The sequence below is a fragment of the Lytechinus variegatus genome, chromosome 5 (genome assembly GCF_018143015.1).
Source record: "Lytechinus variegatus isolate NC3 chromosome 5, Lvar_3.0, whole genome shotgun sequence".
In the NCBI taxonomy this organism is placed as follows: domain Eukaryota; kingdom Metazoa; phylum Echinodermata; class Echinoidea; order Temnopleuroida; family Toxopneustidae; genus Lytechinus; species Lytechinus variegatus.
Window position 1 is genome coordinate 5520414 of NC_054744.1, and position 15428 is coordinate 5535841.

A 15428-nucleotide genomic window follows, 5' to 3' on the forward strand; every position below is an offset into this window, starting at 1 on the left:
CATACGACTAAACAATTCTCGTTTGAAACACACAATGTAAATACACAAATGACAATAAACAGAATGGATTATTCGGAACTTATCTATTACAAGTCTCAGTTTCGTATAATTTAAATTTGACGTTTCAATCACACGATGCAAGCAAGTGAAGAGCCTTTGCCAAATGTATGTTTTGAATGACCGCTTATACGGTGTGTGACTGGAAACCAGCTCCTAAATGAGTCAGTATGTGTCTTTTATTCATGAAGTTACAGTGATTTAAGTGTGCATTTTTCTTCTAAAGGTGCTCTCAAAATACGACTTTTGGACATGATTTTTTGAAAAAGTCCTTGCCGTGGGAGGGGGGTATCCCCCTCCCACACCCTCCCCCCACTCGGTCGCTTCGCTCCCTCGCCGCTGGCGCCCCCCCTATTTCAAAATCCTGGATCCGCCCCTGTTCTTTGTATATTGACTTCAAAACTTGATATTCTTAAGTTTTTTGAGCAAGATATGTATCATCCGTATGCGAGCTCGAAGCGCGAGCAAAACTTTTATATAGTGACGGAAAGATCGAAGTCATATAACTTCATCTTATTTTATTCATTCAACTTTCTCCTCTTATTTTCCCTTTCTTTTTCTTCTCTCTCTTCCCCTTTTCTTCTTTCTCCCCTTTAATCCCCCCATTCTCCTTTTTTGCTCTGCCAATAGGGGAGGGGGCGATCGAGCCCCCTACCGGCCCCCTATATAGCTGGGCCCTCCTCTGCATCCGCCTATATGTGCATGGACCCATGCCACTATTGTCCCCAGACATTGGCCCATGAAATGTTTCGTAGGATTTGATGCTGGATAAGCGCCTGGCCTCCTCCAGATCCCCACACTTTCATACATTGATCTTGAGAAGAATGTTGTTGTTGTTGTTATTTTGAATAGGCAAACTAGTCAGTTTTGACTATTGTTGCCTTATAAATATGCTTTTCTTTTTTTTTCAAAATATGATTATTTCTTTGTTCAAATTATGTCAGTTTGAAACGTAAAAGAAAGAAAGGAAAGAAAAGTTCCCAGGAAATTGTGCAAGACCACCTCTCCTGCCCTGTATTAGTACGTTATCCTGACAAGCCCACTCGAGGTGCATTTCGAGGGCGTCTCAGGAGTACAAAAAAATTGTATTCCCTATGTCTCTCAAACGTAAGCAGGGGGCGCTCTATCCAATTCCTCGTGGAACTTGATTTAAATTCCGCAGGTGCAAATTTATGTCAAATCGATCGGAACCATATCAACATTATCATTTTTTTTTAAAGCGAAAATATTTATAGTAGAGTAAATACTGAAAAAAGATGAAAAATGAAAAAGAAAAATGAATTTATAGCAGCATACAACTTCGCTGATCCGTGGTTTTGGTCTGACGACTATAAGGGGAATGTGTGACGAAATGCTGAATCAGCGAATAGCGCGAAGCCTACAGCTGCGCATGCGCTTTTTTGAGGAGCTTCCTCCGAAAAGTGAATGGACGGCGAAGCTACATGCTATTTTTGCGACAGAGTAGCAGCGATTTCTGGTGAGTAATTTGTTCAAAAATACAGAAAAGCGTCTGCTATGGTTCCCCATGTATGTGGATCGACGATTATGGTATATTTTATTGGCATTAATATCTTATGTACAATTACGAGAGATCAATACTTTTGTCAGGATAATACCATTGTACCTATTGCATGACGAATACGTGTTACAGTTGTTCGATGCGAAAATGATGGCAGTATTTGAATGCGGTGTGCTCGTGTCGGCGACACTGCAGTGCAGTGTCGCATGTTGTGCACTGTGCATTCTTGTGCACCGGTGCTTTGTACTGACTACTGTGTCTGTGTGATCGCGTGCATTTGCATTGATTGAGATCGCAGTCCGATGGCGATGGCATGCCATGGATGTATATTATGGGCCCTTAGTTTACCTTTGCAATCAATCATGACGATGCCTGCCGTATACATGTATTTAGCTTCCTTGCTCACAAACTTTTTCTTAGGGATTTTTTTAGGCATTATAATTTTGCCTTTGGCAGATACATTCTTTTTTTTTTCAAGAGGAACTTTAGGTTTGTTTGTACCATAATTAGTGAATTTATACTGAACACTTTTCACATGATAAATTCATTTTCATTCAAACAATATTTTTTTTTAATTTCAAGCTTCCACCAAAATGTACTTACAAAATGTAACTTGTACATTTTTTGCAGAGATTAATTTCTTTTAAGATATCAGCTCTCTATCCAAGCTCATATTTAATCTTCCATTGACAAAAATTGGAGGTCTTCTTTTTTCAATCAGAATATTCTTCTAGGGTCCTAGTTCTAGGCCTACTCAAAGTTTCTGTCTGCATGATCTAGATTATCAAAGAAAGGGAAAAGCACCTCGTAACATGACTATTGCTAATTACATAACGGCTTAATAGCTCAGATAACTTCTATTATACATAGGCCTATCGAATTTGTGTTTTTGATATGCCTGAGCATGCATGCCCACACTGCCACAGTTTTGTCTCACTGAATTAAAACTTTTTATTCTTTTTTTTTCAGGTGGTTTCTTTCTTTGGTATTGATCGATGACCAGATTCCAAGATGGATGAAACCCAGTGGTTGAACCTCAAAAAGCATCTGGCTGTGTACATGGTGGAAGTGTACTGCTGTAAGCTGTGCAATGACTTTTCGTCCACTCACAAGACTGTGGTTGCATCCCACATGAACAGTGTGCATCCAGGAGATGTGGAGGGTCTGATGAAACTCGACCCCAACGAACCGAGCACCGTGGCTGACACCGAGGTACAGTTCACAGAGGAGGAAGACAGCGGAAGCAAGGAGGAGGCTGCGGGGGAAAGTGCTGATTTAGTGTTTGCCAGGCAGGTAGCCGAGAGCAAACATATCGAGAAAGAGATCTTGCAGATGCTACAGACCAACAGTGACGTGCTTCTGCAAGCGGCTGGTGAAGAGACCAAACTGATGCAGGGTGGAACCAACAAAGAAAACAGACGATCCAAGAAAAACAAGAAGCGTAAGAAAGCAAAGAAAAAGGACGAGGGCAATAAAAAGCCAAGGAGGAAAAATAAGACTTGCAAGATGTGTAACTTTACGACAAAGTCTTCCGAAGAATTCAAATCTCACCTTGAGAGTCACTACAAGGATCCCAACAGTCGCGTGTGCGATGTCTGCGAGACCGTATTTGATTCGTACAAGGCCCTGTTGAAGCATACAAGAAAAGGATGCCCTCCTACTCATCCGCAGGTTTATAAGTGTGAAGAGTGTGGGAAAATTTGCCATGATCGCAGAGCTATCATAGAGCATATGGTTGTCCATTCGGAAGAGAGACCCTACTCTTGTCATATTTGTGGCAAATCGTACAAAACCAAAAAGATTTTACGCCGCCATGAAGGGATCCATGCCATGTCTAGGGATGTCTTCCAGTGCCCTGAGTGTACCTTCAAGACCCATTGGAAAACCAATATCAAGCGGCATATACTAGAGGTCCACCAAAAGGATTCCCGTCCACTGTACTCCTGTTCCCACTGCCCTTTTACCACGCCCAACAAAAGATACATCGAAAAGCACAAGTTTGGCCATTGGAAGGACTGCCCTTATATGTGTGAGAACTGTGGGAAGATGTTCAAGGCCGAAATAGACCTCGAGGACCATAAACAGACCCATGTGCAACCTGATGTTGCCTGGCAGCTGATCCAGCTCCAGAACAGTGAACCACAACTGGTGGAGGAGACGATCGTCCAGTACCAGCCGCAGCTGCAGATGCATGCCCAGGAGATTCAGATCCATGACCCTAATACTGATCTGCAGTCTGTTCAGGTCACTATGGCTGAGCATGATGAAGCAGCTAAGACTATTGTGCTTTCACAGATCCCTGTTGTGCAGTACTTGGACATCGTGGCTGGAGAAGTAGTTTCAGGTCAAGAAATCCAAGAATAACTACATTTATGCTGTGTGATATTTCCCATGTGCCTTAAAAGGAAGCATTTAAAGATAAAAAGTCCAAGTTGTCACCTGAAAACCATCAATTCCCACCTTGGGTTATTCGGAAATTTACATCATTGATGCAGTGACTATTGAAAATGAAAAGCTTTGTCAAGTTGCATAAACATGTATGCAATGAAAGATGTTTTAGTCTTTGTGGGTACTAATGAATTTGTCTATTACTTCCAAATTAAAGGACAAGTCCAACCCAACAAAGAGTTGATTTGAATAAAAAGAGAAAAATCCAACAAGCATACCACTGAAAATTTCATCTAAATCGGATGTAAAATAAGAAAGTTATGACATTGTACAGTTTCGCTAAATTTCTAGTAATAGTTATATGCACATCTTGGTCAGTATGCAAATTAGTTGACTGATGACTTCACACCACTCCTATTTCTTTTATATTTTATTATATGAAAGGTGAAACATTCATATTTTCGCCTCTTTGTCCTGTGAAACAAAATTTTGTTCCTCCCTGAGTATGTAGTATTACATGTACATGTACCATTGTTTTAACATGTCATGGTTCAGTCAAGTTTGTTCTTATTGTCACATCGGTAAAAATTGAAATATTGTATCATTCAAACAATGAGAGAAATAGTGAGTAAGGGATATCATCAACTTTCTCATTTGCATATCACTGAGCGACTTAGTTGGGCATACACTGTATCACTGTTTTGTGAAAAATAAGCAAAACTTTGAAATGTCATAACATTCATATCTCACATCCGATTTTGATGAAATTTTCAGTGTTGTACAGGTGTACATGTACTTGTTTGATTTTCTCTATTTATTGAAATCAACATTTTTTTTAAACATGTATGTACAGTAGGAGAAAAAATGTGATCAGCGTTAAATTTGTTCAGCAATTTTTTTTTTGAACTTTCAAACATTCCAGACTGAAATTGTACTATGTACATATTTCACAATTTATTGATTTTCATTTCACATTTGTACTTTTATTTCATTTGGAATGATACTTGTACATAAAATGGGGGAAAAAAGCATGCATTGATCAATAATATGATCTCAATAATGTGATGTTTATACAGTAAGATTCATCACACTTTAATGACCATCTGGGCCCCGTCTTACAAAGAGTTACGATTGATCCGCCCAACCTCAAGTATATGGAAATCCATCAATGTCATAATTTTTTCTTTAGGAAATTTGCAAAATGTCATTTGAAAACAGAGAGAAGCATACCGAATTGTCAAGAAAACAATGAATGCATGAATATACATGATATCTCAAAAATATTTTGAACAAACATGTATTTTAGATGTTGACATTGCTGGCTTTCCATAGTTGTGGTTGATTTGATTGGATCAATCACAACTCTTTGTAAGATGGGGACAGGAGAAGCTCACTGTAAGCAATTCCAATTGTCAGAAGGCACATACATGTATACATGCAATTTAATTACATATTTGAAAATCATTTAAATATTCAAATTGATTTCATAGCGGGTAACAACATACGAGCAACCACCAGCTGGCAATAGGAGTACATGTGGACTTCACTCTGAGATCAAATTGATTCGAATTATATAGGAAGCGTAAATTTTGACAAGTATAATGGTGGAAATTTCATCAATTTCGGATGAATTAAAACAAAGACAGTATTAAAAAATTATCATTAAATATTTCCCTGAAAATAGTGAGACTGATTTTGTATGGTGAATTGAATTGGTTGTGGTGTCACTATTCCCATTGGCGGCGGAGCAGAGGATTATCTTTTGTGTTTGGGGGGACGCAACAATAGGTGTCCCCCCAAACACAAAAGATTATCCTCTGATCTGCCGCCAATGACTATACCCCACTTTTCTTTTGTCAGATATGAAAATTACAAATACATGTATTTTCATTTTCTGATCTAATAAATGTTTGGCTCTGGACTGAATGTAAAAAAAGAAAAGAAGGAAAAAAAATGTTCACATATTTTCAGTTTCATCATTCACAGAAAAACACCTTTCAAAAATTCATATGTTCATACAATTTTGATTGGATTGATAGGTGCATTCCACTGACTTAATTTTTTTTTATCCTGCTTAGATCGAAGACATTCTTGGTTTATTTAGGTTATCAGTGGGAGCAGAACCCCCCCCCCCCCTCTCTCTCTCTCTCTCTTCCCGGCCCCCTCCTCAAAAGCATTTTGTGTAATAACTACATGATCTGAGCTTCACACATTTCATTTCTGGGAATACTTGTTGTTTTATTTTAGTTGTTGAGATTCAGTTGGAGCTGGTACTATAGAATGAGAAGATTAATGATATTAGTCTGTATTGAAACCATAAAAATGTTATAGATGTTACATGTTTATTAAGATATTTTGATGAAAATTTAATTTTGTCCAGAAAAAAATAATGGAATACGTGTTTGCTTTTCTTAAATTGTTAGTTCTGAGATACATATACTCTTTAAAAAGTATTTTGATAGAGGTGTGTTGTATTTAAACTTTTGTATGAACTTGCTGGGTATTTCTTACAAGGTTATTACAGAATGGGTTGATATACCTCTTTCAGTATTCATAATCATAAAGGAGTGTACAAGCACTTGGAATCCTATCCAAATGAACAGTTTTTAAAGTGCATGCATATGAGCTGAGTGCTCTGAATTATATTCAGACTTATTTTAGAATGATGTATGGCGGGGTCATATTTCCCCCTACGGCGGCCGTACGGCAAGTCGAAAACAGCCGTTTGAACGTTTTTCGAACCAGCTTCATATACAAGTGGTTTGAATAAAAATGAATATAACGGCTGTTTTCGACTCGCCGTACGGCCGCCGTAAGAGAAATGTGACTGCAGCGTAAGTAGACGTTCACAATTAACTACCCATGTTTTTAACCCTCCTTGTGAACAATTTATGGTTCTGAATTTGAATAAAAGTGCTTTCAAGCATTTTGTGAACTGCATATATACTTACACAAAATATCTTTTTGTTTCCGTCTCAAGTGTGATGTTAGTACCGTTTCCCTATAAGTATTTTTATTATAACTCTGATTTTTACGGTTTTTTTGGTGAAAATTGAATGATTTCCTGTTTTACTTGGGTTTTTATACCCGCCCTTCAGTATTCAACAAATTAAATGAAGATCACACAAATTTCCTCTCTTAGTGTGCCATCTACATGTAGTTCTTAAAGGGAAAGGCGACCCATACAAAAAGTGAATTTGAAAAAAAAATAGCGGAAAATATATTGAAGAATATTACAGGTTTGAGAAAAATCTATTAAAGAATGAAAAACTTCTATGAATTTTGATTATTTTATTTGTGACGTCATTATGGGAGCAGCTTTCCTGCTTATCGTATGGTAAAAAAACAATCAAGGAAATTTCATTTTCTCAAAAATTGTAAGTGGTTTTTACTGTACATTCAGTTTACCAATAGGTGAATCATTTCTTACGTGTTCCTAAAAAATAAAGTAAGTCATCACGAACCATAAAAAAATTTAAATTTATATTACATAACTTATGTAATATATGGGGCTCGTAAATGACGTCACAAATCCGAAATTCAAATTCTAGTAACCTTAAATCTTTATTGAATTTTCCTCAAACCTTCAATGTTTTCTTTTATATTATTTCTATTTTCACAACAAACTTTTCTTACTTGTGAACTTCCCCTTGAAGCCCCTAAATTCATAGCAACTTCAGTTCTTAAAGGACCAGTCCACCTGAGTCAACAAAAAGTAGATTTGAATAAAAAGAAACAAATCCACCAAGCACATAACATTGAAAATTTCACCAAATCGGATGTGAAATAAACAAAGTTATGACATTTTTAAGTTTCGCTTAATTTCACAAAACAGTTATGCACATCCAGGTCGGTATGCAAATGAGGAGACTGATGACGTCATCCACTCACTATTTATTTTGTATTTTATAATATGAAATATGAATTATTCTAATTTTCTCCCCATTGTCAAGGGAAACAGCAATCCTCCCTGATCATGTGGAATTTGGATGGTTTAATATGGTTCAGTCAAGTTGGTTCTTATTGTCGAATATATGTAAAAAATGAAATATTGTATAATTAAAAAAAAAAGAAATAGAGAGTGATAGACATAATCGACTGACTCATTTGTATGTCACTGAGTTGTGCATATCACATGTTTTGTGAAAAAATGCGAAACTTCAAAATGCCATAACTTTTTTTTATTTTACATCCGATTTTGATGAAATTTTCAGCGTTATGTTTGCTTGATTTTTCTCTATTTATTCAAATCAACATTTTCTGGGGTGGACATCGCATTTAAGTCCCTCAATTCATAGCAACTTCAGTTCTTAAGGGTGTGGTTTCAGACTGGGGCCGTATATACACCCCTACCCTTTTAAATCGAACTTGCCTTTCACCTTCCCCTCATAAATAAAATCTATAATTTGAATCCAGACTGCACATGTTATATATTTTCAAGGTGTATACCTCCCATTGCAGGTGTCGGAGAAAGAGAGAACGGAATATTTTTAAGGGGAAGTTTACCCTGACAAAAAAAATTGGTGTAAAAATACCAAAATGAATATTTTAAAAATTGGTGAAGGTTTGAGGAACTGAGTTCATTGAAGATTAACAAAATCATTTGGTTTTAAGAATTTTAAGTTTTTGCTTTCTGCTATATGTAATGCAATAAAACAATGCATAAATTTTATTTTTGAATGGTTCATCATGACTTTTTTTTTATTTCAGGAGCGGGGTGAAATTATTCATCCTTTGATGTACTGAAGGTACAATAATATAATTTTTCTTCTTGTTTTTATAAAAAGATAATTGATTCTTATTATTGCGAAGCTGCTCGTATATGACGTCACAAGTAAAAAAAAATGTTATAAAATTCTTATAACTTTTCAAATATTTATGGGAAAGAAGGAAAATGTAATATTTTAAGAGAACTTTTTTATCATTGATATATATATATATATATATATATATATATATATATACCAGAAAAGGGGGATAAAATAAACATAGTAAAAGCACGATTTCATACTCTTAGTCTGGATTAGTTGATTAGCAAGACGACTTTATGCGTTGAATTAGTATTTTTTCTTTCATGTACACCTAGGACCTATATACTTTGAGGATGATGTTCTGTCAACTCCTCCTTTCATGATTTCCCAATTAACGAGACAACATAACAGTGCACCTACCTCAGCCACTGATCTCTCCACTAGTGGAAAGATCAGTGACTCCAACCCGTACTATTAGCAAAAAACGCTTTCGTCTTTTTTTGGACCCGTGTACATGTGTTGGAATTATCCAAGCATTACAAGCGCAAACTTAAAAAGATGCTAATTCGTCAATACTCCACACCAACAAGTCAAGCTAACATAATAATGTAACTAAAAGCATTTAAATCTAATCTTTATACAGTTTCAAAAAAATTGTCAAATATTCATTCTAAATGAGGCTACCGAATGCTATGACCTGTGGACCTGTCATGTTCCTTTTCAACTTCCTTCTCTCCCTCCCTCTTTCCTTGTCTCCCTTTTCCTCTCTTATTATAATTTCATTATAACTATTTTAAATCCATCATTATTATCATTGTTATAATTGTAATTATGATCTCATTTACTTTCTATATATATATTTGTCGCTTATTCGCTTTATTTTGGTATTTTGTTGATTATACTTATTTTAAGCTTGTTTCCCTCCGTCTCTTGTATATAGAGGTTATGATAATTCAATATCTTTTATGAAGTGTCACTGAACTGTATGTTTTTGTATTATTTTGAACATGTACTTGAACTGTTACATGCATGTACTTCGATTTATATTATTTTGTTGAACGGAAATAAATAAACCTAAGTCTAAATCTAAGTCCTAAAGACATTAAAAGGCCTATTTAGATACTGACCCTAATTAGTCATGCATCAAACAAGAATAAAAATGAAAAAAAGAAGAAGAAGAAGACTGAAATGATTAAACATTATAATGACGAGGTCACATAATCGTATATAATCACATATAAGAGGTCATGCGCTGTTAAAAACATTGAAAGAATATATGACTTTTCTGAAAAAGATACTGATACAATATTTTTAAGACCTAGGGTAGCTACCTTAAATAGCAAGTTAAGGGAGTTTCAATTTAAATTGCTGTATGAACTTGTATATACTAAAAAATATTTGTTTAGATTTAAATTATCAACACATAATCTATGTTCGTTCTGTGGCAAATGTGAAGAGACATATGAGCACATATTCTTCACCTGCGAATACATAAAAACTTTATGGAAAGACTGTGGTTGTTTATTTAAATTACGTCAAATAGAAAATGTTAATTGGAAGGATATTCATATTGGAGTTAAGGTTTTTGATATAGGGAAGGAACAATTACTAAATCATATTATCTTTCTAATTAAATTTATGATCTTTGAGCATAGTAAGGCTAAAAGAAGACCCCCAACCCCTCAAGAGATAAGGAAAAAGATATTGGAAAATGAAAAGGAGGAAAAAAGAATAGCAGAGGCACGTGGAAAATTATCCGGTCACCTGAGGAAGTGGGACAACTTTCACACTTCACGATGACGAGGCACTCGGAATCCATTTGTTTTTGTTTTTAATTAATGCATGATATGCACTTATTTTCATGACAGCTGCCTTAACACTTATGCGGACAGATGAAATGCATTTGATCTGGTGGAGGTATGTGTGTGTGAGGGTGTGTGTAAGGGTGTGTGTGTGTGTAAGGGTGTGTGTGTGTGTAAGGGTGTGTGGGCAGGGGTGTTTGTGCGTGAATCGGTTTTGAGTGTGATGGGGGTGGGATGTGAGTGTGCGGGAAGGTCTGAAGATTATCAATAGTAATTCTTCTCTCATAAATCCCATATTTTAATAAACTTACAGGTTTCTTTACAGAGTTTTCTTTGTGATAAATGGTGAATAATTTGATTTTAGGCTGTACTTTTTTTTCACTTCAATTAACATATGTATTAATTATGTATATATAAAATGTAAGAGAAAAGAATGTACATCAGACACTTACAACAAATTGAATTGATTTAGAATTTATTTATGACATTGTTTAAACTCATTTTTGTTAAGAATTGTCAAATGTAACCATAATATTTGTAAGTTTAAATCAAACTTTGTAATGAACGTTATATTTTACTATGTTCAATTGTGTTTTATGAGAGAAGAGAATAAAAGATTACTAAAAAAAAAAAAAAAAAAAAAAATAAAATGCGTACAAAGACAAAGTAATAGGAATAATTCAGTCTGCTTTTTTCTGGCATTGTGCCGGTCATTGGGCAGGTCAGTGTTCACTGTTCATCGAACTACGAATACTCTTTTTTTGGTTTCTGATAGAAGAGATTTAAGGAACTTATCTAAATATAAATTAGAAATATTCATATTAGAAATAACAAAAGCATTATTTCGATTGTTCAGTCGATTTTTTCTTTCCCTTTGTTTATGTTTTAGCAAGCCGGGCTTCAATCTTGTGCTATGAGCTGCTTTTTTCTATTTGTTTTGTTTACCTTATTTTATTTTCATATTGTTACCTTTTACTTTGATTATGTATATGATATCGTGATTTTTTTGTTTTATATTGTTTTGAAGTTTTTGAAAACCAGTAAATTTATTTCGACAGCCCCCCTCCAACCCCCTCCCCATGATAATATCGATCCCCTCCAAAATTCTCAAATTGAAAACGCCCTCTGCGTCATTGCAAAACGCAAACTAGTAAACACCAAAAATCGAGACTGCCTCTCGAGAATCATCCTTCAGATGGTGAATTAAATCATGTGCAATGATTTTAAAAGAAATCAGACAGCTGTGATGAATTCTCCAGAATTATAGTGCTGCTGTGAACCCAAACATCCTTCCAAGAAACACTATTTGGTTAACAAATTTCAGCGGAAAATGAACGACTCTCGGAGGCGGCGGTCGTCGGGGAACAGTAGGCAAAACCATCGGTCCGTTTCGTCCGTAAACGGCGGGCACGACGCATCCAACACCAAGACCAACGGGTCATTGACTGGCCGGGATTCTGGAGTGCGGTCGAAAAATTTTAAGGTATGAAAAAATGGGCATAATTCCCCTAATTGTACTTGATGCCCCAGGGGATATCAACGTTTTTTCCCTTGTGGTATGGTAGTGGATCGTATTACCGAACACTTTTCATGAATTTGATCATATCAAACACATTATTCCAATAAAAAAAAATTAAAATTTACCAAACTTTCACCATAAATACACAAATACCTAGGCCCTACAAAATGTAAATATGCAGAAATTTTGCTGAAATTGTTTTTCATTTTTACGACATCAGCTTCCAATCGGACCCCTCTTCGCAAGTGAAATATTTTGGTCACTTGAAAAGGTATCGTATTACCGAACGTGTGTTTTCTATGGGAAAAGTTGGGAAAACAACAAAGTCACTGATGAGCTATTTTGACCATATTTTATTGTTTTGAGGATATAAAGACTTCAAAATTGTGTTTTTGATAATTTTTCATCATTTTTCTATTATAATTTCCCTTTGGAAGGAAGTTGCAAAGGTTTGAGCGTATTTGATTATTTTCTGACGCATATGATGCGTGCGTTCGGTAATACAAGGCCGGTCGGTAATACAATCACTCACTATACTCCTTGATTTCTTGATGATTCTTCGATTCCGAAAATGCGAAATTTAAACATTTCTTTTCTCTCGCTTAAAAAAAAAAATAGGCCCTGGCCCACTCACACAACATGCGAGGTTAGTAATACTAACCTCGCACAACGCATGTGGTTTCATAGTGGACTTTGATGTTTTCATTCATCACACGAATGTGAGGGAATAAAAAACGCCAAACGTTTCAGTATTTCTCCACTAATGATTTCTTTTCAATAGTTTTAGTTTTTTAAAAAAAAATGAATTGGAAATTATTTATAAAACTGTTTTTATCGCTTACCTCCAAGTCTCAACCAGGATACTCCGTTCGATCCGTCCTTAATACTGCGGTGGAAAGTACGCAAACAACAATCGAAAAGCAATTTTTCGTATCGAACATTCTCAATTCAAGTCGTCAGCGCGTATTATAGGAAATTGTACCAAAAATCAACAGGTTGCATCTCATGTATATACTTATTGGTAAAGTACGCCATCTTTTGACAAGATGATGATGAAAGTGGATTGAACGAGCAAGAAAATAATGCTGATCGCCTAGAATGCAGCTAGCTTGCAACACCGTAAACAAAGGTACGGTAGGCACTTAAGAACCAAGTTTGAAAGGACACTCGTAAAATTATGTCACTCTCGCGATGAATATTCATTAGATCCTGGTCGTGCGTGTTCAATACAAACTCTCTGCATGCATGCACTCGGTGTGTATTGAACACGCACGACCACGATCTAATGAATATTCATCGGCGAGAGTGACATAATTTTACGAGTATCCTTTCAAACTTGGTTCTTAAGTGCCTACCGGCTTGGTGAATAATATCGCGCGCCCTCTTTAGGCAAAAGTTGATATCAACGCTGATCAAGAGGCATCTACGTGAAGATCACGAAAAATGCTCTTATTTTATTAAAACAAACAAAGAGAATTCAACAAACGATCCATATTAGTACACAGCTCCTCGTCATAATATTAAAGGTTACCAAAAATTTTCTGTAGAATCTGATTTTTTGTGCTATTTCCCCTATTTTGAGGGTGCTGAACATGAATCTGCTTGTTGCCAAATTTATAAATGCCGTCTTTGACCGTTGCCATGGCAACGGATTAATTTCTCAAAAATAGCATGTGTACCCCTGTAAATGGTAGATAAACATGATAAAAATTAGCAAATAGATTGAAATCAAGGTTCCGATTAAATACAAATGAAATTAAGAAATATTTAAGATCATCAAAATAGTTCCAACTGGCCCGTTGCCATGGTAACGGCTCATTTTTCTTCCAGAAAAGTAAAAAATTTGATTTATAGTTGTAGAATCTGTTTTTTGTTTGTTTCATTTTCCATGCGTTTACGGTGTTAAAAAACATAGGAGTGATTTTTGCTAAATGTATAAATACACTCTCATTACGTTGCCATGGCAACCAAATAATACCTTATTTGGTAAAAAAGGAATAACATGGTAAAAAGATAGTGGCGAGAAATACAATAAAAGCGACCTAATCTACATGCGTTGGGTTTTTTCCAAATCATTTAGAACAAAAACTACAGTAAGTATTCTGCAGGAGTTTATTGGAATGATAGGAATTGATGTTGCCTTGACAATGTTTGAATTTAAAGATAAATAGGAATATTGCAAATTGGCCGTTGCCATGGTAACAGCTTATTTTTCTCAGAAAAGTATCCATTTGATAGAAAATATTACAGAATCTGAATTTTCTTTCATTTCCTCTAATTACAAGATGCTATATCTATATATGCTTGTTGCTAAATGTATAAATACCATCTTAAGCCATTGCCATGGCAACCGAATAATATGGGGGAGATAATAATGGAAAATACCATAAAAATCACAATCTACTTGCGTAAATTTTGAACCATTCGTTTAATATTGAACAAAACATACGGTAAGTGGTCTGCATGAGTTCATTTGAAAGAAAATAATTACTGTTGCCTTGGTAAGACTTGCATTTAATATAAATATGAATGCACCCCCCCCCCCCCCCCCCCCCCCCCGTTGCCATGGTAACAGCTGATTTTTCTCAAAAAAATACAAAGTTGATAAAAACTTCTGATTTTCGTTTCATTTCCCCTAATGTTAGGGTGCTCAACATCCATATGCTTGTTAATGTAAAAATACTCCCTCGGGCCATTTTCAATTTATAATAAAGTCCAATCGACATAATCATTATCATTAATCATAAAGTTCAAGTTTCAGGTCATATGATCAAGGTCTTAGGTTTTTTACGATCGCCAAGATTTGGCCATGTTGTATTATCATCATTGGATCTCATCAAGTTTCTGATAAGGCAAAACTTTGAGAGTTCATATAGGTATTCAACTATCACTGATCATTGTGCAGGAGTTTCAGGTTTAAGTTCTGGTCAATGAACTTTGACTGTACTGTGGTATCAACATCAAAAACTTTTCTTAGGTTTATTAATTTTCAAGTTAATTATATATCATGTCACAAGGTGAAGGTTAAGGGTCTTTTGAGGTAAAAAAAACTTCTCAGGATTCTATTATTAAATGAATGGGTTTTTCATGAAAGTCCCACATTGAGTCTACATTAAAACATGGAAGAATTTTACCTTGTATCCTTAAAAGTTCAGTTGTATCTAATAGAAGGCCAGGATTATGTCAATTTGCCAAATAAACTTTAGAGTTATAATTATTATCTTTAACAGCTTTCTTTTAAAGGTCAAGTCCAACCCCGATAAATGTTGATTTGAATAAATAAAGAAAAATCATACTAGCATAATGCTGAAAATTTCATGTAAAAGAAGAAAGTTGTGGCATTTTAAATTTTGCTTATTTTTCACATAACAGTACAACTCAGTAATACGCAA

The 15428-nt window shown here is 35.4% G+C and overlaps 2 protein-coding genes across 4 annotated transcripts in view; both read left to right on the plus strand.

Annotated features, from left to right (window-relative positions):
* The first annotated feature begins 1434 nt into the window (after positions 1-1434).
* On the plus strand, positions 1435-4510 carry LOC121415131 (zinc finger and BTB domain-containing protein 24-like). Of its 3 annotated transcripts, none has more exons than XM_041608252.1 (2): positions 1435-1534; positions 2546-4510. In XM_041608252.1, the coding sequence occupies exon 2, from the start codon at positions 2588-2590 to the stop codon at positions 3938-3940; it is 1353 nt and encodes a 450-aa protein (XP_041464186.1). In that variant the 5' UTR covers positions 1435-1534; positions 2546-2587; the 3' UTR covers positions 3941-4510. The 3 variants fall into 3 exon arrangements, with proteins under 3 accessions (XP_041464186.1, XP_041464188.1, XP_041464187.1); XM_041608254.1 differs by lacking the exon at positions 1435-1534 and adding an exon at positions 1541-1605; XM_041608253.1 differs by lacking the exon at positions 1435-1534 and adding an exon at positions 1801-1961.
* A 7145-nt stretch (positions 4511-11655) lies between these two features.
* The window catches only part of LOC121415132 (S phase cyclin A-associated protein in the endoplasmic reticulum-like), a 64956-nt gene continuing 61183 nt past the window's right edge, over positions 11656-15428 (plus strand). Inside the window, exon 1 of the mRNA XM_041608255.1 lies at positions 11656-12000. Coding sequence (XP_041464189.1) covers positions 11848-12000 — 153 coding nt within the window. The 5' untranslated portion in view covers positions 11656-11847. The remainder of the gene's footprint in view (positions 12001-15428) is intronic.

Bases quoted from the DNA above. Each gene is read 5' to 3' on its own strand.
- LOC121415131 (XM_041608252.1), top strand. From the start codon at position 2,588: ATGGATGAAACCCAGTGGTTGAACCTCAAAAAGCATCTGGCTGTGTAC.